Consider the following 25,165-nt stretch of genomic DNA (forward strand, 5'->3'; position numbering starts at 1 on the left):
CAATCATAGGAGCAGATAAAAATACAGTAGGTGTGTCAGACTTAACTTGGGCACAACCTCGTTTAAAGGACCAGGAATAACTTCAGCACCACAACCAAACATGGATTCAGTGTTTCCATGAACATAACAAATTTATCGCTATCTTGTTCAACATTTTTCTCTGCTCAATAGATGAGCTTAAACTAGAACAAAAGTATGAACTAGGTAAAGAAATTATTGATGAAAAAAAAAACCTTTGCATATCATGTCTTCGCTATTTTTTTTTAATAGGCCTCTTTCCAAAAGTGCGACTATCCAATTCATCACGCTTTGAAAACACCTTTATCATGTCTCATTTCTATATTGTAATTTAAGGTATGCCACTGGAAAAGTGGATACCAATATTAACAAAATCCAGATAATAAATCTGAAAAAAAAGAACTCATTAATCTAGCAAAAACAGTACACCACGTAAGATTGAATGTAGAAAAAGAACACACTTATCTTCTCTACTATATATAACAAGAGTTGGTTCTCATATCATCTCTTTCTCCCACTCTGCTCTCATATGATAAAAATTCTAAAATTTAATTAATTTATTCACTTTTATCATCCATCCTCGTTCTCTAGTCTTTCTCTCGTTACAGGTGGTTACACATACGAGACTCATTTTACTAATAAAAATAAATAAAGAAATTAAGAGAAAAAATAATGGATAATCTCTTCCTCTTTTTCAGATTATATCTGAAATCAAATTACAGCATCGCTCCTGATATATTCATTCGGCGACACTTCTACACCGTATCAACATCTCTATATCTTGAATTTGTACTTAATATTAATGATTTCAATATTTCTATTTTTTTTTAAGCATAGTCACTTAGTGCAATGAAATGCTTGAATCCTCCGGATCACAAGGGTAAGCCCTGGATTTCAACTGAGAAAATAGTTAGAAATTGAGATAAAAATAACAAGAATTCGTGCCTATTTAGATGGGCCGAATCCCATCTCATCCATGTAGGTAGGAGAGATTTCGTCACATCCAAACAGGCGTGGCCCGGAACGGGAGCAAACAGGAGGCAAGTGCCCTATTTCCGTTTCCGCGCAGCATGTTCAAATTTTGCCCAACAGTCGTCACGGCCTTGTCTCCCGTCCCTTCCTCGCAAAAAAAAAAAAAAAAACCTTCGCCGCCGCCGTCTCCTCTTTCCTCACCTCGCCGGTTAACCGCCCGTCGTCCCCATCCTCCCCCCGATCTCCGCCGCCGCAGACGATCACTTTCCCCCCTTGCCGGCTCCTCCGCTCCGCTCCGAGGCGGCAACCAACAAATTCTAGTGTTTCCGCTCCCCAATCCGGCCGCTCATGCCCCCCGCCGAAGAGTTGGAGGCCCTCCGGCGCTGGGCCACCGCCGCCTTCGCGGATCTGTCCTCCTCGGCGGCCTCCCGGCCTCGCGCCGACCTCCCGGTTCTCCTCCGCCGATGCCTCCTGTTGCTGCACCTCCTCGACGCCGGCAACCCAAGCCTGGCCGCTCGATGCTGCCGCCGCCTCCTTGCCTCCCTCCGCGGCGTCCTCGCTCGCAACCCATCTGCCTCCTGCCTCCCCGCTCTCGAGGTACCCATCGGTTTCCTTCCCTCTCTGTACTGTAGTTGGTGACTGTTGATTCCTTAACGAATGGTTCAGGAACTAGTTTCAAGTTCTGATTTCTTCCTCCTCTTTGAAAGGGCTGGGAGCTGATTGGCTCGGATTACTGAATTCTCCTCCGCTTCTTGCAGGTGTTCTCTGAGAGTCTCGTTTTCAGTGACCGACTGAGGAGCTTCTTCGCCACGATCGACTTTGCTGCACAGGAAGGATCAAGAGCCTTCACTGTGGCCCCGCCGAGCCAGGGTGAGCTCCACATCCTGCTGGAGCTCGTGTGCTGCCATTTCATTTCGTCGTTGCAAGATGAGTCTGGATTTGAGGCGTTTTTTAGTGCACTTTCCTGGTCGGGGAAGGGGTCGCAGGGGGCTCCAAAGATTGGCTTTCTGGGGGCTCTTGCTCTGGTCCACCGGACCTGCTTGTTCTCTTTGCCGCCTGTTGTCCAAGCACATCTTTTACTGCTCGCATCGAGATGCATCAGTGGTAGGGATCTGGACTCGCATTCGCTCGCATTTGAGCATGCCATGAATCTTTATGTGAAATACTTGCCAGCATTGGGCGTTTTCATCAGAACTGGTGGCGTGGAAACCCCACTGAGTTGTTTGGCCAAGAAAAGACCTTTTAAGTGTTGTATCAAAGATGCCACTGATCAGAAACTCATAAGTCAGATCAATGGGCTGCTTTCGTTTTGCCAGTTGCACTGTGGTGATGACCTGCCCATCAATGAGAGTGACATCTTTGCTAGTTCAGATCGCCTCATAGAAGATAATCAGCATATGCTCCATGAAAATTTCAGGCAAGAAACTACTTTAGTTGTGAAAAGCATATTGTCAAATATCCTGCGCTCTGCAAAGCAAAGGGAGATGCATGAATCTGACGCTGAAGTATCACAAGAGATTATTTGCCTTGCTGCAGTACTTAGGCTAATGGGTTCCTCGCTTCAACAAATCCTGCACCAATTTAGCCGAATGAGGTCTGCCACTGACAAGGAAAATGGAAATTATGCAGCACTTCACAAGGAGTACAATGTCATATTTGAAATTATCCATCTCCTTGGGCAGCATGAAGCAAATGAGCTTCATAGATATGACTTACTTGGTATTATTGGGAAGTCTGTGGACAGGGAAAGGGCTTCAATTCTATTGTTGGCTCATTTTGCTAGCCTATCGATTTGTTGTGTCAGAAGAAGACTTGGCTTTCTGTTGAAAGGTTGCATTATAATGATTATTATGGCTATCAATGTTGTGATTGCTGAAGAGGAAAGCCTGTGTATATTTCAGCCCCTTATTGATACTTCAAAAAAATCTGCAGTTTTTCCCAATACCAAAAATGGTAACTTAAAGGTAGCACTTGTCTATATTCATATAATGGTTCTTCCTGATTCGTGTTGACTTTCCTTTTCTTTGCATTGTTTTATTTCTGCAATTTCATTTGATTTGAATACCATGTATGCAGGTTTATGTTCGAAGAAAATCTTCTAAAGCAATAGCATTACAGTTTAAAAACATACATAAAATTCGTAGTCCAAATAAAGGTGGGAACGTTTCTGGCGATGGAAGCAGGTATGCTCTAAAAACATATTCCCGTTGCTGCTGCTTTAGGTCCACAATTAAGAAACTTGTCTTGGTGGAAATTTTATATGTTAAATGTGGAATGAAGTCAAGAACAATATCTTCTAGCATTTATCTTAGCTTCTTTCCTTTTTCATTTTCTTTTACAGTACTGCCATATTTTTTGTGAGCTGGAAGTTATCCTTAAGAGTAGGGAAAATATTTCTTTTGATGGTTGCTTTATTAGTGTTTTAATGTTAAAAAAAATTGGCATGTATGCACTTGAATGCTTGTAAGGCTATGAAATGTAGCTGTGTAGATAAAACAACATTAATAGGTTACAAATTTGGATGGCAAAGGTAATGCTTGCACCATCTGTAACTAAATTGATGTACTTATAGAATTCATACCGTCAAACTTTTTACCAACGATATACACTAGGGCATGTTCAATGGTGCCACATCAACCCTCATAGCCTTGCACATTTGCTAACTAGCAAAGTCATTGGTGGAGGAGAAAGAGAGAGCATGGAGTGAAACATAGATCTTCTCTTAGATATTTGTGGTGTCTCTGGATGTAAAGGCTATGAGACAATACAGTTATACATGCATAGTTGCATTTATTCGATGGAAACAACATTATTAGATTTCAAATCATTTTTTGCATAATTAGTAATAGTAAAAAGTGAGCTGTGGTTACTTTCTGACATCAGTTTCATACTGTGAGAACACAGCCGGATTGGGGCCAATGCCCATTTCCTTCTTACTGTTTTTTTCTTTTCTTTTTTCTTCCCTTCCCTTTTCCAAATACACTTAGATTATATTGTAGTTTTATCGGACTTCAATTGAGACCATGGCTTATCGACTTGGATTTACTGGGGTCACACCCTGTCCCAAACTAGTGCCCTGAAGAACGCTATCCTCCTCTCCCCTTCAACCCACACTTTTAGCTGCCATGACCCGTGTCTCCTCGACTCAATGGACCCGGATTCATGGTGACTATTGGTGGGAGTATGGCACTTCCAAGGTAGCAAATTACAATGAATAAATGTCGCAGCATTGACATTATGACCAGAGTGCTGGATGTGGTTCCATCCAAACATAGAGAAAAGTCTTTATGAAGATACTGTCTATGGAAAGGACAAATAAAAGTAAAAATTGGTGCGCACCAAATGCATTTGTCTGCAATGTTTACTGATTTGTTCCACTATTGATACTCTGTAATTTGATATATGCTCAACATCAACTTAAGCCTTTCTACCTAATTTGATCACAAAGTGACTTCCTATAGATCAACAAATTGATGATGATGGACTGTTTTGTTCTTTTCATTTTTAGACGTTTTTTTAATATGTGGTACTAAGCATAATATCGTGCGTGTCTTTTGACCTCTGATTCAAGTGTCTATTAGCTTAAGAAAATGTTAATAAATTAATTTTGAATTATGTTAACTTGTTGCAGTTTGGGCACCCCTCAGAAGTGTAATTCCAGAGTTGGAAAAGCTGATGGTCGAGCCTTCTTCAAGTGTCTTCCCGGATATAGACCAAACTCTTCAGAGTGGAAAGCTATAGTGGATTTTGTTGAGTGTAAACAAGGTAAGGATTATTTAAATTCATTGAAGCAGCACAAAAAATTTAAGATATTTAAGGATAAGAAACGGTTCAGCAAGAGACTGTCTATGATGGAATCTGCAATGGAATTTTTGGGAATGGAGATGTAACGGAGTTAGTTGTGATGAAACTGGTTTTTAACTTAACAGAAGTGAACCGTACTCCATCGCAAATAAGGCTGACTTCCAATGTTGCACAACAGCAGAAGTAAACATTTGTCAATCCCCAGGACCTTTGATCATTAGATTGCTTTGCTGAGCGTTTTGAATTGTTCCAGGAAGTATGTCTGAATGTCTAATGTTAATTTAGTCATTAACTTTTGTACATATGGATTCATTTTTTACTATCTATCACCATGGTTTTCCCATCTTCTGAAAAATGCATTATATATGTTAGATGAGGAGTTGAGTTGTGGCTCAATGCTATTTGTCGCTCCTGTTCATAAGTTTATTACTCTTGAATCCTCATTAGCATGTCTATATCGGAAAACATGATAATTTAAACAATAATGATCCAAAGGATTAATCAGAAAGGTGCAAAAATGATCCACTTTTTTTGAACCGAGAAAATCTAGAAAGGATTAATCAGAAAAGCTCGACAATGTAGTTTACTTGGAAGGCTCCTTTTGCACTTTATAATGTAGGGCAGAGAGATTTCTCTCCATTGCCTCACTCCGACCATATTGTTTAATCCAACTATAATCCGACACCGCTGCTCCTGCAGCTCTCGAGCTTTCGCTTGCCGGCTGCTTGTGCTTCGTCCACATCCAAGTGATCCCTCCGTGCAGAGATTTCACCATGATAATACTAAGCCCATCCTGCCCGCCCCGATGAAATGAACATTCGCTAGATAACTAAAAATTCTTGCTAGGTTTCCGAAATTGAACTAGATTTTAGAATGTGTTGACATGTTTTAGGAATTCTCAAACTAGTTCACAAATTGTTACCAGGCTTTATAATAATTGTTCAAGTAGGTTTCAGAAATTGTTGACAGGGCTTAAGAAATCGGATTTACTAGGCTTCAATCAACTGAAATCAGGGCTTTGTTTTACTTGGCATGTTGTCTGTGTGATTGTTCTACTATGCATCTGTCTTTTGATCTATACTTAGTCAATGATTTTTATCTAGTATGTATCAAGAAATTGTATATGTCCTTACCAAGGTTCATAAATACGTTTGGTGCTTGAAAACTGGCAGCCAGCGGTTACTGGAAAATCTTGGCGAGAATTCAGACAAATTTATTTGGTCAAGTTTGTAAGTTCGGTGAGGATTCGGACCAAATCGACAAACCAGTAACCGATCAGTTTCGGTTATGACTGCATTTAACGATTTATCGATCGATTTTAATGATAACCAAACTGACATAAATTCAAAAGAATTGGTAGAAACTTGGCCGTATTACATTGGTAACTGATCGTATTATTTGAATTTCGGCGAAGTTCAAAGAAAATCATAAAAATTCATAAAAAAATAACAATTTTTTTTAAAAAAGGAAAAAAAATGGCATGAGATTTGCTATGTTTTATTTAATCATGAAAAATTTTGGCATGACCTTTGCTATATCTTGGATATTTCCATGGAAACAAATAAATACTAACAGAAATACGAGCATGACCATATAATTGTTCATCAAACATATGCATACATTACATAAGTAGCACCTCAAATTAATAAATATGTTGAATACCATGGTATGAAAATAAAGTAGTTGTAGAAAGTAAATTATCATCACCTTTAGTACTACCATCTTCTAATGGGGGGTGATTAAATTTGGCTGTGTTATACTCCTCGGTGGACATGAGTATTATCCGTCGTGAATATAACAACTCTGCCTTAAACTCTGTCCAACTTTGCCTATCCATACATAAGTTGTTGACCATTGTCCTTGCAATATAGCATAAAAATCAGGGTCTTGCAACTCATAGATCCACTGAATAGGAGACTCTGACTGACCATTGGGGATATGATAGTTATACGGATATGATCCAGAACTACTCTTCGTGTTATAATTGCTGGAGTAACTCGTACTATCTTATGGTCCATCATGACCCCCTGTAGAATGGGGCACCATGGTTCTGGTCCTATGTGGTATGCGAAAACTGACTCTCGCTAGTGAATTGCACAGGAGCAACAATAGAGGAAGGGCGTGGAGGAGCACCGCCTCCCTGACCATCATCGTTATCTGTCTTTGAGCTACTGTCATTAGACTCTTGGTGAGTTGGACTATTTGAGACACTATCCGTGCTCTCATCACTTGGCACTTGTCTTTTGCCCTTACCCTTAATCTTCTTACTCTTCTTTAGATGCACAATTTTCTTCTCCCTCTTTTCCGTGTGTGTGCCACCTACCAATTTAGCAGCCCACTGTGCTAGTGTATGTTCCCCAGTCTATCGTTGCAAATCAGTTGGGTTCAGTGGGTCTGTAACTAGGTGAGTTGGCCAGGGTATGTCATTGTCTGTATCCTCCTCATCAAGCTCTAGGGTAGCATTTGATCTACCGCTTTGCATCCAGTCTCGGAGCGGATTGTTCTCCTCATTCAATGTGAGCTCCATAAACTGCTAAAATGGATCATCATTAATAGTCGACTTGATGTCTGCATCCAAATCATTCTGTATTATTAGGTTGTAGTTTATATATACCAACTTATGGAGCTTCTTGTAGCTTAATCGACTGCAAACTTTTGTATGTATAAATGCAAATATACTCCAGCTCCTCTCACAACAACTAGATGAAGTGCATTGATACAGTAGGCGCCTGGCAAGCATCGTTAGTGTAAGTGTAGACGAACCGAACATAGATAACCATTGTACTGCAAGTAGGTAAAGTGATCTAACGTTTAGAAAAGTAGATAAAGTGATATCAATTAGATATGTCAACGCAATTCGTACCAGATGGAGTCCTACCATCACAGGCCATCCGTAAAGCGAGTGGACCAGTGAATGATCGAGACTTTGTCTGATATATTTCAACCTCATTAAGTGCTTCTGTGGAAGTACCAATATTGGTCATCCTCTCGAATGCCTCTGGAGAATAGATGGTCATAAGTTTATCACTCACCCCATTTCTATGTTTCTTTCACTTCAGCAACAAAGAATGTATCGTTCGTCTTTCTACCAGGAATACCTAAAGTGTGAAAAAAATTTGGATCACGCCAAACCAATGACTTGCTGTCAATCCTTTGCATTCTTTCCCTTTGCACTCCATGACCTATTATCAATCCTCTGTTGTAGAGGGACTTTTGCTATAGTAATATTGTAATCCCTGACACTTGGTGGCTCCCTATTTGAAGATGCCCTCCTAAGCATCCTCTTTAAAATATTACCTCCTCTGACACTTCCAGTGCCACCTCTATGCTCGTAGGTATCATCTGCCCTCCTCCTAAACTCTTCTCCCTCCTTAGACTAAGCCATGACACACTCACCTGTTACTTTTCTGTCTCATCATTATCGCTTGTCAAATCTACATGGGAAGCTACCTCTTGCCTTTGAAGCCTCTCCTCAGATCTTCCCTTCCTCTTATCTCTTACCCTATAAAGCTCATGCTTGAAGTAATCACACACATCTAGAGGCACCCTATCGCATCGCAACTTATAAAATTTGTTCTGCACCCTGCCAAATGTTCTTTCAACCTTGTGGCACCATCGCCTTTCGTTTCCTTCTTGCAGTAACTGCACCTACACCCTGGGGCCAAGTTGTCCCTGTGCTGCCACACCACATCTCTATCCGCCATAGATTACTGCAAAACAACATATATAATCCTATTAGCACTCCACAAATTCCAACAGCAAGTAAACATTGAACACAACCAACTACTAGGCGCTAACCAACACTTTCGGATACTAACCAATCCTAACAACCTAAAAACGGACCATGCCTATTAACCTGATAAACATGTATTGTCATGTTGCTAGTCATGCATAAATATCTTAAGAAACAATTAACTTCACCAAAATTAGCTACCCTTGCCAGTACTACGTATTAACCGAGCGCATCAAGCGAAAACCGACGGAATTGGGCAAAAAACCGAGCGAATCAAGCAAAATATCAGCCTGCTCAACCGAATCGAGAACTCACCGAACTGCTGACCGCCTAAGCGTGCGTACCGATCAATTTACACAAGAAATCACTATAGTTTAGCCGGTTACTGATCGAATCACTTTGAAAATAGCTCGGCCTCAGGCATTCCATTCTGTGGTCGGTAACCAACCAAAATCACTTGAGATTTGAGCTGTCTCCACCGGATTTGCATGAAAAAGTTGTGGATTTGGTCGGGCCGGCGATGGAGGTGCGAAGAGGAGAAGAGCTCCTGCTCTTATCCCATTGAGGTGGGCTGAAATGGGCCATTTGTACTGTACATTCAACCCGTTTTGGCCTTTTTCTATTTTTTAGCCTTTTTACAAACTATCAATGTTTGAGCACATATTTCATGATACAAACAATATTTTTTAAATTTTTTTATATATAGTCTTAGAATCTCTAGTTTATTATTATTTTTTTATTTTTTTTCAAATTTGATTTAAATTTTTTGGCTTTAAATTAGAAATCCGGTCGTTTTCTAAAGTCGGTGCGGACCGGTAAGACTGAAAATCACGGTAACCAATGAATTTTTAAACCCTAGTCTATACTATAAAAAAATATTATTCACTTGTGAATCAATTTTTTATTAATAGTTAGATCTTTATCCAATGGTTACTGCTATCGAGTGAAATATACCTTTATTTTCACTCGATTGAAAATTAACAACTCTCTTTAAAAAATTGTTGAACTAGTTTCGCAAATTGTTGCGAGCTTTTAAAAGTTGTTGAACTAAATTTCTTAAATTGTTAATACGTTTCGTAAATTGCTGAAAGGTTGTTCACCAGATAATTATCTAGTGATTGTTCACGAGATAGAGCCGCCCAACTTTTAATGTTTGCTACTTCAGTTCATGCTCCGATGATTTTCAGCATCGTGGATCATCACTTGGCTATCAACATTGACGGGGACAAGAGTTCAGGACCGTCCCTTACATAGTTTGAATATTCCAAATTGAACCAATTGAGGCTATCAGCATACACGATTACTACATAAAAGATCAAGTAGGCTCCAAAGGATTAATATGATTTTTCTTCTTCACAAAAGACTAAGTGTAGCGAAAATGGTCCTTTTAGTTATGCTTAATGACGATATAATCAATGAGATTAATATGTTTGTTAAAAAATATATATTAGTAGGTCTCATATATACAATACATGAAGAAGCCACCGCAGCCAGGACAAAGTTTAATTGAATTGAAAAAAGTCTCAGAGAAATTGTTTTCACCAGAATGTTCGGTGTTAGAAGAATTGCACTCACCAGAGAATTATATCCAAAGGCAGTTTGCCTTACCGGATGATCTGGTGATAAAGAGTGTACACGCTGGAGCAATTCTGTCAGAAGGAGTTAGAGTGGATTACACTCATCGGAAGGTCTGGCGATTAGAAGAGATGTACACCGGACTAACTCTTACAGAGAAGAATTCAAGCGCAGAAGATCGAATGTCTACTCACCGGATAGACTAGTGACGAAGTGATGCACACCGGAGGTTTCACCGGAGCATTTAACAGAAGAGTCATTTTTCAAAGAAATTTGAAATTACATGCACTGGATTGTCCGGTAATCTGAAGGATGCATACACCAGACTATTTAACAGAAGGACTATTTTTCTAGAGGAAATCTGAGTTGAACTGACAGGATTGTCCGGTGACTTAAAGGAGTTATCATCGAACTATTTAACAGAAGCTTGGTATTTTTGGAGGAAATGGATTATAAGGCACCGGATGATACGGTGATGGATTGAAGATTACATTGTACAATCTGGTGTTCAGAAGAACTCTGAGTGAAGTTTCAACGGCTAGTTTCTGATAATGTACACACCGGATGGTCTGGTGCTTGTACCTCTATTAACGCTGGATCATCCGGTGTTCGTAGAATATGCGAGCCATTGGGATAACGGCTAGTCTACGGGGTTGAGGCTATAAATACCCCTCCACTCATTCATTTGAAGGGACTGGAGTCTAGAGAAACTCTTGTACACCTAAGAAGACATCCAAACCATCCAAGAGCATAAATCATTCATCCAAAGCGATTAAGCACACCATTAGTGAGTGATTAGTGCTTATAGACCTAAAGAGAAGAGTTGCTAGGTGCTGCAATATATAGTGTGGATCAAGTTGTGATCCAAAAGTGTACCGAGAGGTACGCCGGCGCCTTAGAGTCTTTGTGACTCGCTAGTAACTTGTTGACCCTCCAACTTGGTATAGAGCAGTGGCAAGAGGATTGTGCAGGGACGCGGAGGCTTGTGTCTTTGTGACTAAAGCTCTGAAGTGAAGACGACGTACAAGTGACCGAAAAAGAGGTTAGTGGTGAGACCTCGCCTTGGTGGCTTATCGTGTTTGAGGTCTTGTCTTGGTGACTTGGTATCTCAGGAGTCGTGACCGGAAGATACTTGGCGACCGGAAGCATATCCTTTGTGGAGCTCCAACTTGGACTAGTGGTGGCTTGTGTGCCACCGATACCACGAGATAAAAACCCGTCGTGCCGAGTTTGTCTCTCTACCTTATTTACGTTTCCGCATTTACTTACTTGCAATTCTTTTAACGGTAGAGTAGATACACTAGATAAGCCTATATCACATTTAGATAGAAATTGATATAGGCATATCTTGTGAAAGTTTTGAAGCTAATAGTTTTAAGTGTCCTAATTCACCCCCCTCTTATGACGTCCTTGATTACCTTCAATTGGTATTAGAGTTTCGTGCTCTTCAATTGGGCTTAACCGCCGAGAGTTGTAATGTCCGAAGTTAGGGATGGATATTGGTAGTGCTCCACACTTTGATGGCACTAATTTTTCCGTTGAAAAATTCTTATGATATGTTATTTGGAAGCAAAAGGTCTAGATGTTTGGAGGGTCACCGAAGAGGGAATGAAAGAACGCATCACCAAAGAGGAGAAACAATTTGATACTTTAACAAAGAGTATCATTTTATCATCTTTATGTATTGATCCATTCAATAGAGTATATTCTCTCACTAATACATATGATATTTGACTAGTCTCATTGAAATACATGAAGGCACAAAGGATATGCGCAATGAGAAATATCATGTTCTTGTGACTAAACTTAATTCGCACAAACAACTTGCCCATGAAAATGCTAATGATATATACTCACGTATGAATATTCTTGTCAATGAGATCAATGGGCTAGATTTAACAAAGATTGAAGATGCTCAAGTGGTGAGAAGAATACTCAAAGCTCTTCTTCCAAAGTACAAGCTAATTGTCTCCATCATCTACGACAACCATGACATGAGTAAGATGACTCTAAGCCAAGTTTTAGGTAAGATCACCGCCCATGAGATAACCATGAATATAGGGGTTGAAGCTTCTACCTTATCCGAAGTCAAGAAACTTGCCCTCGCAAGCAAGCAAGCATCATGTTCACACATGAAGGCGAAGATAAGGAGACAAGAGCAAGAGTCAAGCTCAAGTGAAGATGATGAAGATCAATATTAAGAGAGTAAAGAAGAAGATAATCAAAGCACCTCAAGTGATGAAGAGATTGATCCCAAAATAGAAAAACTCATGCTACAAGTGGAGAAGAACATTAAGATGATCAATGCAAAGATTGATCATCCAATCTCCTTGAAAGACTTGGTCAAAACAATTGATCATATCAAGAAAAAGAAGAAGACCAAAAACAAGAGAAGTAAGGCATTTACAATCATGGAAAGATGGGTGAGTGAAGATGAAGAGTAAAGCTTCACCATCCACTCCTTCAAGAGAAGCTCTTCCTCAAGGTCGTCATCATGCAAATCGTCATCGCGCAAGTTATCTCATAAGTGCCTTATGGCTAAAGGTATGAAAAGTGATGTAAGTGATGATGAATCTGATGAGGATTCACCCTCTCAAGAAGAATCTCTTGATTTGATAAATGACCAATAAAGGGCCATTAAAAAATAATATAAAAAGCTTAAAAATTCAATGCACTTAATGACATTCGTGCTACCTTTGTTTCTAAGTATGAACAATTATTGTGCAAATTCAATTTTCTAAACAAGAGCATGAAGAGCTTAATGTTAAATTTGAGTGCATTGAATCCCAACCTAATGTCCCTTTGAAGCAATCTATCTCTCTCTTTAATTTCAAACCTAAGGTAGATGCTTCCACTTCTTGTGATAATTTAATTGATTTATCTAGCTCACCCCTTTGCAATGGGAAATACATTGAGAATGTTGTTGTAGAATCATCTAATGAACTCGTTGCACAAGAAAATGGTGAGCTCAAGTAAGAAGTGGAGAAACTCAAGAAGAACTTAGCAATACTAAAGGGCAAGAACCATATCCAACTTCCTCAAGATAACCATACCACCATGGTGAAGAAGCTTGCGGAAGAGTCCACCGTGATATGCTTCAAGTGCCATCAAGAAGGCCACAAGTCCTTCCAATGCAAGCAAGTCAAGAAGGAGACCAAGGAGAACAAGAAGATGATAAACCTCTCCAAAAATACCTCCAACATCTACACCAATCCCAACTACAAGAATAAGATCAAGAGCAGCCACTATAAGCTCAAGAAGAAGAACAATGGTAAAGTGGTTGCACACATGATTGGGAAAAATGATCGAGGGTGGAACCAACCTATTTGTGTGCTAAGGAAGTCATCACTAACATGAAAGGGCCCCAATCGGTTTGAGTTCCAAAGAATAATTAAAGTTCATAGGTCTTCGGGGATTTGGAGAATTGGCACATAAGATTAAGTGAAAATTCAAGCAAAAAGCCAAGTGTACAAGATTGGATAAATTGATGAAGATCATGATCATCATATACCCAAATCCCCATCCAAAGGTGGAAGGTACTAGATATAAAATGTTTTCAATTGGTATCTTTACCTTGTTTAGGATCGCATGTGCTTATTTCAATTTACTGCAATACCTAGTGTAGTTTTCATATAGTAGGTTTCTTGTGTTTTTCTCTCCTATGAGCAACCTATATGGTTTATTAGTTGTAGGTTTCTTTCATATCACTAGTCCTTCAATTGGTAATCACTAGCTCTTCAATTAGTATTTCTTATGTGCTATGAACCAATCTATAGGATAAATTCCTCATTGTTATCAATAACAAGTGCATATCTCTTACAAGTATTCAACACTCATATACACACTTTTAGGGGAGTATATCTTATGGGTTGTGATTTTGAGACTAACATGTGTTTCAAGTGATATATTTTGTAGTCTCATGAAGTGATCAACAAATCCCCGGAGGTATGTAATGCTTAAAAGATTCAATTGGTATCATTGTCAATTCATTTTCTACATTTAAGCTACCTCAACGCATGATATGTCTTAAACTTCCCATCTTGTCATATTGTCTAGTTGTGCATATATTTTACTCTCATGAATGCACACATATAGAGGGAGTTTAGATTATATTATGTGAGTTTCATGATTTGTGATCCTTATTTGACCTTTTTAATTGGTATCAATGCCTCATATTATTTCAATAGGTATATCTTTTCAATTGGTATCACCACCTCATATCTTAAGTAGTATTATTCATATGGATCATATTTTATAAAACTCTCTCCCAAATGCCCTAAAGCTTTCCGTTGAGTTCAACATGTTTGTAGACTTTTTTAGATTGTTAACAAAGGTGGAGAATTTTGAGACCAAAGCAAGAAGTAAGAGAAACCAAGATGCAAGAATTATCTCGAGTAGATTGTTGACAAAAGGGGATGCATCTTGAGTTGACAAAAGAGATGAAGAAGCTCTTGCATGGGTCGATCGAGGGAGACATAAAAAGAGGGGAAATTGTAGCAAAAGCAGGAGATATAAATTGGTAAGAACATGATTGCCTTACAATTAGTATCATAATTTGTTCTTACCATACATCCAAGCAAAGAGGTATGACCTTATGAACTTTTGAGATCATGTATTCTCTTAATTGGTCTAAATTGGTATCATTTGCCTCTTACTTTGGTTGTGTTGTCATCAATCACCAAAAAAGAGGAGATTATAGCGAAAATGACCCTATTAGGCCATGATTGTGATTTTGGTGATTAATTACAATATAGTCAGTGGGACTAACATGTTTGTCAAGAATATATGTTAGTAGGTCTCATGTATGCCATACATGAAAAAGCCAGCCTAACTAGGACAAAGTTTGATTGAATTGGAAGAAGTCTCAGAGAAATTATTCTCACCGGAAGGTCCAACGATGGAAGAATTGTACTCACTGGAGCATTATGTCTAGAGGCAGTTTGGCTCACCAGATGATTCGGTGATAAAGAGTGTACACGCTGGAGCAATTCTGTCAGAAGGAGTCAGAGTGGATTGCACTCATCGGAAGGTCCGGCGATCAGAAGAGATGTACACTGGACTAATTCTTGCAGAGAAGAATCCAAGCGCAGAAGATCAAAAATCTACTTACCGAATAGACTGGTGATGAAGTGATGCACACCGGAGGCTTCACTGGAGCATTTAACAGAAGAGTCATTTTCAGAGAAATTTGAAGTTATATGCACCGGATTGTCCGGTGATCTGAAGGACGTATACACTGGACTATTTAACAGAAGGACTATTTTTCTGGAGAAAATCTGAGTTGAATTGACCAGATTGTCCGGTGACTTAAAAAATTTATCACCAGACTATTTAACAGAAGCTTGATATTTTCAGAGGAAATGAATTATAAGGCACCGGATGATACGGTGACGGATTGAAGATTACATCGTACAATCCGGTGTTCAGAAGAACTCTGAGTGGAGTTTCAATGGCTAGTTTGTGAGAATTTACACATCGGATGGTCTGGTGCTTGTACCTCTGTTAACGCTGGATCATTCGGTATTTACAGAATATATGAGCCGTTGAGATAACAGCTAGTCCACGGAGTTGAGGCTGTAAATACCTCTCCACTCATTCATTTGAAGGGCCTGGAGTCCAGAGAAACCCTCTTACACCTAAGAAGACATCGAAACCATCCAACAGCATAAAGTGTTCATCCAAGGCAATTAAGCACACTATTGGTGAATGATTAGTGCTTATAATCTTAGAGAGAAGAGTTGCTATATGTTGCAACATAGAGTGTGGATCAAGGAGTGATCCAAAAGTGTACCGAGAGGTACGCTGGGGCCTTGGATTCTTTGTGACTCACCAGTAACTTGTTAACCCTCCGACTTGATGTGAAGCGGTGGCAAGAGGATTGTGTAGGGACGTGGAGACCCTTGTTTTTGTGGCTAAAGCTCCGAAGTGAAGACGACGTACAAGTGATCGGAAGAAAGGTTTAGTGGCGAAACCTCGCCTTGGTAGCTTGGTGGTTCATCGTGCTTGAGGCCTTATCTTCGTGACTTGGTATCTCAAGAGCGGTGACCGGAAGAGACTTGATGACCAGGAGCATATCCTTTGTGGAGCTCCAACGTGGACTAGGGGTGACTTGTAGATACACTAGATAAGCTTAGAGCACATTTAGATAAAAATTGATATATACTTATCTTGTGAAAGTTTTGGAGCTAATACTTTTAAGTATCCTAATTCACCCCCTCTTAGGACGTACTCGATTCCCTTCAACTAATGCCTCATTTGGATAAGCTGTGGTTTTATATCTTTTAGGGAAAAAAAAACTCTATCTGAGTAATCGACCGTGGTTGTTGAATTTTGGTTGTTTTTTTTTTATAATAAATTTTTAACTTCTTAGGATACGAAAAGTCAGAAGAGCTCCTCTCTAGCCCTCTTTGGATTTTTTTCTGGCTTTTATTAGAAATAAAGGCAGAAACTATTCAAATGACTGACTTTTAGCTCCGGCTTCATGTAGCTTTTGGTTGACTAAGAAAGTGATTATGGCTGAAATGAACTAAGTTTGAGAAGCAGGCTGAGAGTAACTTCTCTGGCTTTTGATGTGCTGAGATGCTAAAAAAATTTATTATAAAAGCTAATAACCAAAATTCAATAGGCATAACCGCTTTTTTAAGCAGAGTTTTTTTTCAAAAACTCTAAAGCCACAACCTATTCAAAAAGGACCTAACCTGCTTCTTAGACTCACTTCATTTCAATAACAACAGTTTCTCAACCAGCCAAAAATCACCAGAGCTGGAGAAAAAAATCAACGTTTCAATAACTTCGGGTCTTTTCTAAAAAAAGCCAGAAAAAAATCAGTCTGGCCTAAGCGCTAGGAAGTGTTACGTACGTCGAACAGGGAGGAGCGCGCACTGCCAATCCCTAACTATAAACGCTCCCTTCTAATTTCCAGCATCAATCACAGCCAAATGACCATCGTCAGAAGCGCCACGATCCCAAGACCCGCACTGGTGGCCACCACCTTGCCGGCGGCGGACCCTTCGGGCGCGTCCGCGACGTCGCCGCTGCTCTTCTCATGCGCTGGTGCGTCGACCCCTGCAGGGCCGTCCGCACTGGGAGAGTCCGCCGCCGGGCTAGGCGCATCGGCAGGTGCGTCCGCGCTGCCGTCGTTGTCGTACGGGCCCAGAGGGGGGGCCTCAGCCTTGGGCGGAGGAGCTCTTTTCTTGCCCTTCGCTGGCACGGGCGCCGGGGCCGGCGCGGGCGTCGTGGCCTTACCCGGGGCGCGCGGCGGGGGCGCGCCGGCCTTGTCGTAGTCCGCGGCGCCGATTCCTAGAGGCACGATGGCGGCGCTGACCTGCAGCAAGGAGATGTTGTACGGGCGAGAGGCGACGGACTTCACCATCTGGGAGGTCACCTGCGCGCCGGGCTCGGCGGAGCCGAACACCATGACGCCGTCGGCGCGCTTGATGTAGTTGATGAAGCCCATGCGGTCAGTGGCCTGGCTGGAGTACTGGAACAGCGTTGTCAGCATGGCGGACTTGTTCTTGATGGCCCCGATCGAGCTTGGCCGTGTCGTAGTAATCGAGGATGACGTGCATGGCGAGCACCTTCGGCTTGGACGTCGGAGGGGAGGGAGGAGATGGCGCTCACGGCGCTGTTGTCGACGGCGAGCACGGTGATGATCTGCCGGCGGTTAATCTCGTCGGCGAGCTTCGTCTGCGAGAGGAGGTCGTTAAAGTTGGAGAAATCGGAGAACTCGCCGAGTATCCTGGTGATGTTGGAGGCTTCCGCCAACGAGGCGAGGCCAACGACGGTGGGTCCATGTGAAGCCATGGCTGGTGGCTTCGCCGGAGTTTGTGGAGACTGGAGAATGAGATGGTAATATAGAGGGTGTGTGGCGAGTGCGCTAAACTTGGACGTGCATGCTGGCCGGAGAGTGGTGACGCTAAACTTGGGGCTCCGCATCCGCATGTCTGGGTGACAAGCTTCAAGGCTGCTCGACGGTAGGGATGCTTGAACGGTCAGAATGTTTCACTGGGTATCTGTCACTCATCAGTTGCCCAAAAGCTGAACATCTCTCAGGGCCGCCGGTTCCAAGAAAAGCCCGATCAGTTTCAAGAATAATCTCGTCACCCAGACATGGCCTGTTCAGGACAGTCCTCTTGCTAGACTGGTAACCGATCATATCCATTATAAATTAGTTCAATTTCGGGCTGAATTTTGACCAAACTGAACGAAATTTGAATGGAACGTTAGAACTCACAAAGTTTGTCCTAATTTTTCCAAATTCAAATGAATTCAAACTGTTTTGACTGATACAAATACAAGCCGCACCTGTAAATGCTCCAATAGCTTCTCCTCCTCTGTCAGACAAGAGTGAGCAGGGTCAACATGCACTTGCTCGACATTCCTTCGCAACTCCTAGAACTCTCTCTACACAACTTCAAACGACGTATAACTCCACTCCCTCAAAGCAGACGAGAGTGGGGACAGTTTATTATTTACTTCCCCGGCATTGTTACATGACACACGATATCTCTAAATTTGTTTCACAACTGGACGTAAACTCTTATGATGTTGCCCACATCATCTCATATTGAAACGAGTGACCACATGAGGGAATAACCTGGCTTAGCTCAATTTGTTTCATTGCTAGTAAAATAGGATAGTGATCATATTTCACCACCACTACTCAATGGCGCAACGTTTCTTTTTTAAAAGAGGAACACCAACTTGTTGAAGGTATACTGCCCCTGTTCTCTTTTATTTGTCTTTTGGGATATCGATACGGTCTTTAACAACCATGTTTGATTATTATTTTTGACAACTATCTCTTAGTAAAAAATGATAAAAATTAGATGATATTAAAATATTTTTCATAACACATTCATTACTATCATTTTCATGTGTCAAATCCTAATAGTTCTGTGTATATTAGTGATCAAAGTTTCTAAAGTTTGACTGCACGTATTCTAAGATGACATCTATTTCAGAATGGAGGTAATAGTAAGATCCAATCGGTCCCATACGCTCCTCCTCAAAGTATTTCGTCAAAGTCCACACAGTATCTAGGAGCGATCCGCTTGGACATTCAAGTTCCCTACCCCAACCTCAACATCGAGATGCGCTAGTTGTGTCGTCTTTGTCCACTCCACTATCTATAGTTAAGCAACCTGAGGGCAGCATACAGAAGAAGCAGAAGCCTTGCCCACTCCGCCATCTACAAGTAAGTAACCTGAGGGTAGTCCAGAGAAGAAGAAAAAGTTCAGGCTAGGGTCTAAGAAGTAGCTGCTGAAGAAATCTAAGTCCTCTAGTAAGGACTCAATCGCCGAGAAGCGTTGGATAGGGGAAGCTTGGACTAAGGAAAACCTAAAATTCAAGCTTGGGAAGCCTTGTTGCCGGCAAATCCACTTTGGCGGGCGGGACAACATTGTGTTGAGTTGCATAACTACTACCTGCAAGATTGTAGAGAGAAGAAGGTTTTCATTGTCTTATATTACCAAAATCATCACTTATTGACTAGGGACGGCTACTTCCTCGTGGGCTTCAATGACTTATACGACATCTTCAATCGCGATGGCCTGGACATGGGGTTATTACGATGCTTTACATTGTAAGCCCTTTCAAACTAGACGTTCATTAATTATTACCACTAAATTCTCCAATCTAATTAATTCTTATATATAGATACTTGATACAAGAAATGAGGAAAAAGGAGCCCTTCGGATTCCTTGACCCCCAAAATTTGACAATTTCTTTGATGGAACAACAAAGGAAATTCATTATGGAATATGTGGCTAGGGAAATGAGCTACATTTCGAAGAGGGACTACCTGATGGCCGCACACAACATGGATGGCCATCAAATCTTACTGGTCATTGCCCTCAAGTGGAACTTGATCTAGTACCTCGATTCATCAAGACAAGTGGTGGGACCTAACGGCAAACGGGGACAACGTGACTATACTTTCATCAAATAAATCCTCGACGAGTAAGCTCTTCATGACTTAGGTTACATATTGAACTTTTCAAACTTACACCAAATATTGACTATTGGATCCCTCTTCGCATGTAGGGCTTTTGATATGTATATGCGCTGTGATCCAAAGTACAATTGAAGGAGCCCCACACGCTGACACATAAGATCGCCTTCACGGTAAGTGCTAGCAGACATATTTGCAAATACTCTACTACTACATTTTTTTTCTTTCGAACTGATAGTTTTTTCCCTCTCCAGTGTCACCAACAACCACCGGACAACTCCTGCGAATTCTACGTTGTATGTCACATGCTTCTATTCATGGGAGCAAAGGATATAAAGTCCCTACATGTTAGATAATTGCATAGTCTTTTCATACTTTTATTCATTACAAATATCTGGTGATAAAATTATTTTGCTCACGCTAATTGCATTTTTCCATAACTACTTTTATTCAGTAGGAATTCGGCTTACTAGACGGCAACATCGAGGAGTCTGCACTCTCCAACATTCGAGCACGGATCGCTTTGTTCTTAATGACCGAAGTCGTCTCTTCGAAAGGTGAGTTCTATTGTAGGGAGGTAGGGCTCTGACTTATGTAATTTTTTGTTGCACTTTCGACTTATGTAATTTGTAACTACCTTGATGTAATATGTTGTTGCACTTTCGACTTATGTAATTCAATGTTGCACTTTCGACTTATGTAATTGGAGCTTTTGATGTGGACTTGCGCCGTTGTACGTTTTAAGGACTTTTGATTATATAATTGTGGTTACATATCTCATGACTTGGTCCCTACAATGTGGGTATATATCTTGAAATGAATGGTGATTATAGCATGAATGTATTTGGATGTGTCTTATTTGCAAGAGAAGATGGCTGCTAAATCCTGACATGGCTTCAGGATGTAGCTAGAAAAAAGGTAAATCTCTTCGGGGGATGAGACTATTGGTGACAGGTGGTAAATTCACCCATCATTGATGACTGAGTCCCAGTGACGTGTAGCTTTTCAACCCATCTTTGGAAATTAGTCATTAGAGACGAGTTGAAAAGATACATGTCACTAATGACTCATAACACCAGTGACGGGTTGTAGCTAGCCGTCACTGGTTCTAGATAATTAGTGACGGGTGGTAAATACACCCGTCACTAATGATTGAGCCTCAGAGACGGGTTGAAAATCTACCCTCGTAGTATTAAGGAGTTTACACTCTTTATTACTACTTAGCAAAAGTACCTCAACTTATCGGAGGAAAATGCCTCACTAATGACTCAGTAATCAATAACGGGTGGTAACAACCCGTCACTGATGACTCGGTCACTAGTGACGGATTGTTGTTATCACCTATCACTAATGACCGAGTCCTAGAGACAGGTTGGAAAGCTACCCGTCACTGGTGATTGATAATTAGTGACAGGTGATACATACACTCGTCATTAATGATGGTTACAGTGACGGGCAACAGATCTGCTCAGATCATAAGAGATGCATTTTAGTGATAGGTTTTAATTATGATCCGTCACTGGTGATTGTCATTAGTGATAGGTCCCAATCTATCACTAATATTTTATCACCAGTGACGCAATAAGAGTGACGGGCGCCGTAACCGTCACTAATGACGGTTATCACCTGTCACTAATATATTATTCTGGTGTAGGGCACCACACCTAGTTACTCAAGATTTTGCAGGCGACGTGTCTTGATGCCAGAAATTTTGCTTTGAATTCAAATAAATTTTACCCAATTCGTTCATGAAACTACGCGGTAGCGTTGCATCTACTACCAACAAGCGGTGGTATGCGTACAAGAGTGCTTAAAGGGATAGTTTTTCGGAAGATTACACTTGTTCCTTGGCAATCGCAGGATTACAATGGGGAAGGCTCAAGCAAAATGCGCATTCTGTAACCCTATTGACTGCTCTGCAGTTGACTCTGTCGTTTCTTCATCCATGTACGCAACTGGAGGACCGATGATGCACCGCATATCTCCTTGCCTTGCCTCCGTTGCTCCCTTCAAGACCTACCTGACTACGGGCAACCTGCTAAATTTTCAAACCTTCTAAGCAACTTGTCCACCGCCCAATTTAGTCCCAGTAATTAGCTATTAATCCCCCTCAAAACAAATAATGTATTTCTTAAAAAACTATTTAATAACCCAAAGCAAGCACTGTGGCTGCCACTCCTCCGATGCTTTACACAACAGTAACTGCCGTGAAACCGCCGGCCATGGCTACTGATTTTCCTCGCCGTGATCTTCAAACCAAAGCACCAAGAAAAGCCTGCTCCCTCCATTTGACATCAGACGATCCCTCTACAAAACGCGTGCCCCTAAACCCAAGCGTTTGACCTACAAAAAGCAGCCTTCGATAACACATCATCGACGACACTAGCTCTATAACTTCTCGTGTTATGCAGCCTTGCCCTAAGAAACACAGCACTTGTGTCACAAATCACAATCCAAATGGAGCATCAGCAGAAGCCAGAGACGAAAGCCATGGAGATGGACACCGCCGTCTCACGGTCTGCTCGCCTGCTACATGCCTCCGGCAGCGACGAGCTGGGGATGTCTTGCAGGGTCTACTGCCCGGCGACCGGGAGGGTCCCCTTCGAGTGGGAGGACGAGCCGGGAAAGCCCAAGAGCTCTTCGGCGAGGCTGGACGCCGTACCGCCGCTGTGCCCGTCGCCGGCGATGCAGAGCGCCCGGATCGCTGGTCGGCACGGCTGGCGGCGGCGCAAGCCGGGAGCGGGGCACGGCTCGGAGACTGCTGACTTCGAAGGCTGCATGCCGTTGAGGTTCCACTTGGGCAGGGCGATGAAGAGCTGGATGTGAACAACTCAAGGTGAATACGTGACGAACTAGATGTGTAATGGTAGTATACTAATATGCTGAAAGCGTGTAACAGATGTAAATGTGTAATATTATACTGATAGTACAAATCTAGATGCAAGTTACTTTTCCTTGTATTGAGAAATAAAAATGCATGGTAAAACAGTAACGTCCACTACAATTTGTGTTAGGAACATAAAAGTGATCAATAGCGTCATTAGCGGTTGCACATATCCGTTAGGAAAGAGATGTCTCCCTTTATGAAATCCATTTGGAAAGAGGTGTTTTCTCATAGTATAAATATACATCAAAGATTAATGAAAGAACTAATCGATTCATTTCTCTACTTCTACTCTCTGTCACTTGTCTCTATTACAATTGTTCTTCAACATTATCAGCATGAGCTCTCCAATTCGCTATACACCAAAGGCCAAAATAGGAGCACATAAGAACACACACAATGGAGGAGGTGATAGGGGCAACAAGGCGACAACAGGCACCTTCCAGATCCACAACGCCGCGATGACGGCACCGACCGATAACACAATTTGCTCTTGATGTCAATGACATGAGGGGCTATTTGGTTGCCTGGCCCCGTGCATGCATCAGGGTTGTCTTGGCTCCCATCAGCTTGGCTAGAGAAACACAGATGAAATCTATTTTCGCGGAGCTAGGCAGATATAATGTTTTTCATCGGCGTGGACTAGCTGGTGCTAGGGCGCAGCCAACCAAATAGCCTCTCACTGCACTCACGCTCCAGGCCAACCCGCGTCCAAACAACCAAATAGCCGCATGCTGCATGTGCGGGGCCTGGCCATGCCGCACCCAGCAACCAAACGAACCATAAGACCACGACCAATGGCTTCCCTTCGGGATGAAAATCCCGTCGTGAAGGAATTTTCGTTCCCTTCAGTGTTCCAACGGTTTTCCTTCATGGTTCCCGTCATGAAGGGATTCCCAAAATTATTCTCTTCAAGACAGGATTCTCTCTCTTTTCCCTTCGCGATTCCCCTCGAAAGGAAGTTGTTGGAGATGAGAGAAAATAAAGGGAATGAGAATAGGGAAGGGAGTCGGGAAGAGAATGAAATGAAAGGAATATGGTTGGATATGGTCTAACCAGCACCAACACATCGGGGCTCTGCTCCATGACGCCCTCGGCCTCCTCACCACATCAGCGGCGGTGGCAGTAAACATCAAAGCAAGCCCGAGGATCTCCTCACATCAAGTGTGGCATGGTTCCTCCACCATAGCGGCAGAGCCATCCTCCTGGCACTCTCACATCCACGTCGGTGGCACACCAGCCCCCGGCTGAGCACCCTCCATGGTGGCGCACCAGCCCCCGGCTGAGCGCCCTCCACAGCGGCGCACGGCGAAGACCAACCACATGGCTCCCCCTCCGGTAGGGGCCTTCTCCATGGCCAGCCACACGGCCTCAACTACGGCGGCGCCCGTCCGCAAGGCGGCATCCAACCACGTGCCATGCACGTTCGGGCACACCGACACCAGTAGTCCGGCGGAGGCCCTTCCTACGGTGGCTGCCGGTGGTGCCACTTGGGGGCGCACTGCCAGGCCGACGACGGTCGGCCCGACCCCAGTGGCGCGCCATCAGCGTCTCATGGGGCGTCACCCTTAAAGCAGCGGCGCAACCCAAACAGCGGCGGCTGCCTGCCCCAACCTATATAACTGGCACAATTTTGCAATAAAACCCTAATTTTTATAAAAATTACATGTTGCCCGAATATCTCTGCTCCTTTAAACCACAACTTCCGTCGTGCTTCACGTGTTGTAGCCCTTCATTTCACACCTCGTCATCATCTGTGCTCGGGCCAAAATTTTGGAAACCGAGCCGTTAGGCCCAACTTGCCACGCCACCACTCTAAGTCCTTCAAACCCTCGCAACACAGACGCATGCCAGTCCTCCCACGGACGTGCACCGAGCCCCTCCGCCGCAGTTGCCCACCAACCCTCCCACGGATGCGCTGTAGCTGCCTCACATCCTCTGCAGCTCCCATGCCCGTCGTCGTGTCCCCTTCCGACTGCAGCTCCCATGCACGCCGTCCGCTGCTCGTGTTATCTGCGCGCCATGGCCACCGCCATAGCTGCTGCTAGGACAGGTTTGCGCCTCTATCCAACCCGCGTCGATGGCTGCCGCCGCCATTCCCTATCCGCATTTTCGTGGATCTCATGGCAGTCGGTTGCGTTGGGGAGGGGATGGGCGACGAGGTCCAGGTCCCACCCACGTCATCCACATCTCGGTAAGAGGGAGGCGACACTACTACATGGTCAAT

General features: G+C 42.5%; 1 protein-coding gene and 1 pseudogene across 1 annotated transcript; one reads left to right on the forward strand and one right to left on the reverse strand.

The window, feature by feature from the left end:
- Nucleotides 1-1,048: 1,048 nt before the first annotated feature.
- Nucleotides 1,049-5,135, forward strand: LOC133922160 (uncharacterized). Its single transcript, XM_062367366.1, has 4 exons — nt 1,049-1,587; nt 1,749-2,954; nt 3,067-3,173; nt 4,622-5,135. The coding sequence occupies exons 1-4, from the start codon at nt 1,339-1,341 to the stop codon at nt 4,878-4,880; spliced, it is 1,821 nt and encodes a 606-aa protein (XP_062223350.1). The 5' UTR covers nt 1,049-1,338; the 3' UTR covers nt 4,881-5,135.
- An 11,895-nt stretch (nt 5,136-17,030) lies between these two features.
- On the reverse strand, nt 17,031-17,905 carry LOC133923090 (fasciclin-like arabinogalactan protein 14; annotated as a pseudogene).
- Between the last annotated feature and the right edge of the window lie 7,260 nt (nt 17,906-25,165).

This window comes from Phragmites australis, chromosome 6, assembly GCF_958298935.1.
Source record: "Phragmites australis chromosome 6, lpPhrAust1.1, whole genome shotgun sequence".
NCBI classification, from domain to species: domain Eukaryota; kingdom Viridiplantae; phylum Streptophyta; class Magnoliopsida; order Poales; family Poaceae; genus Phragmites; species Phragmites australis.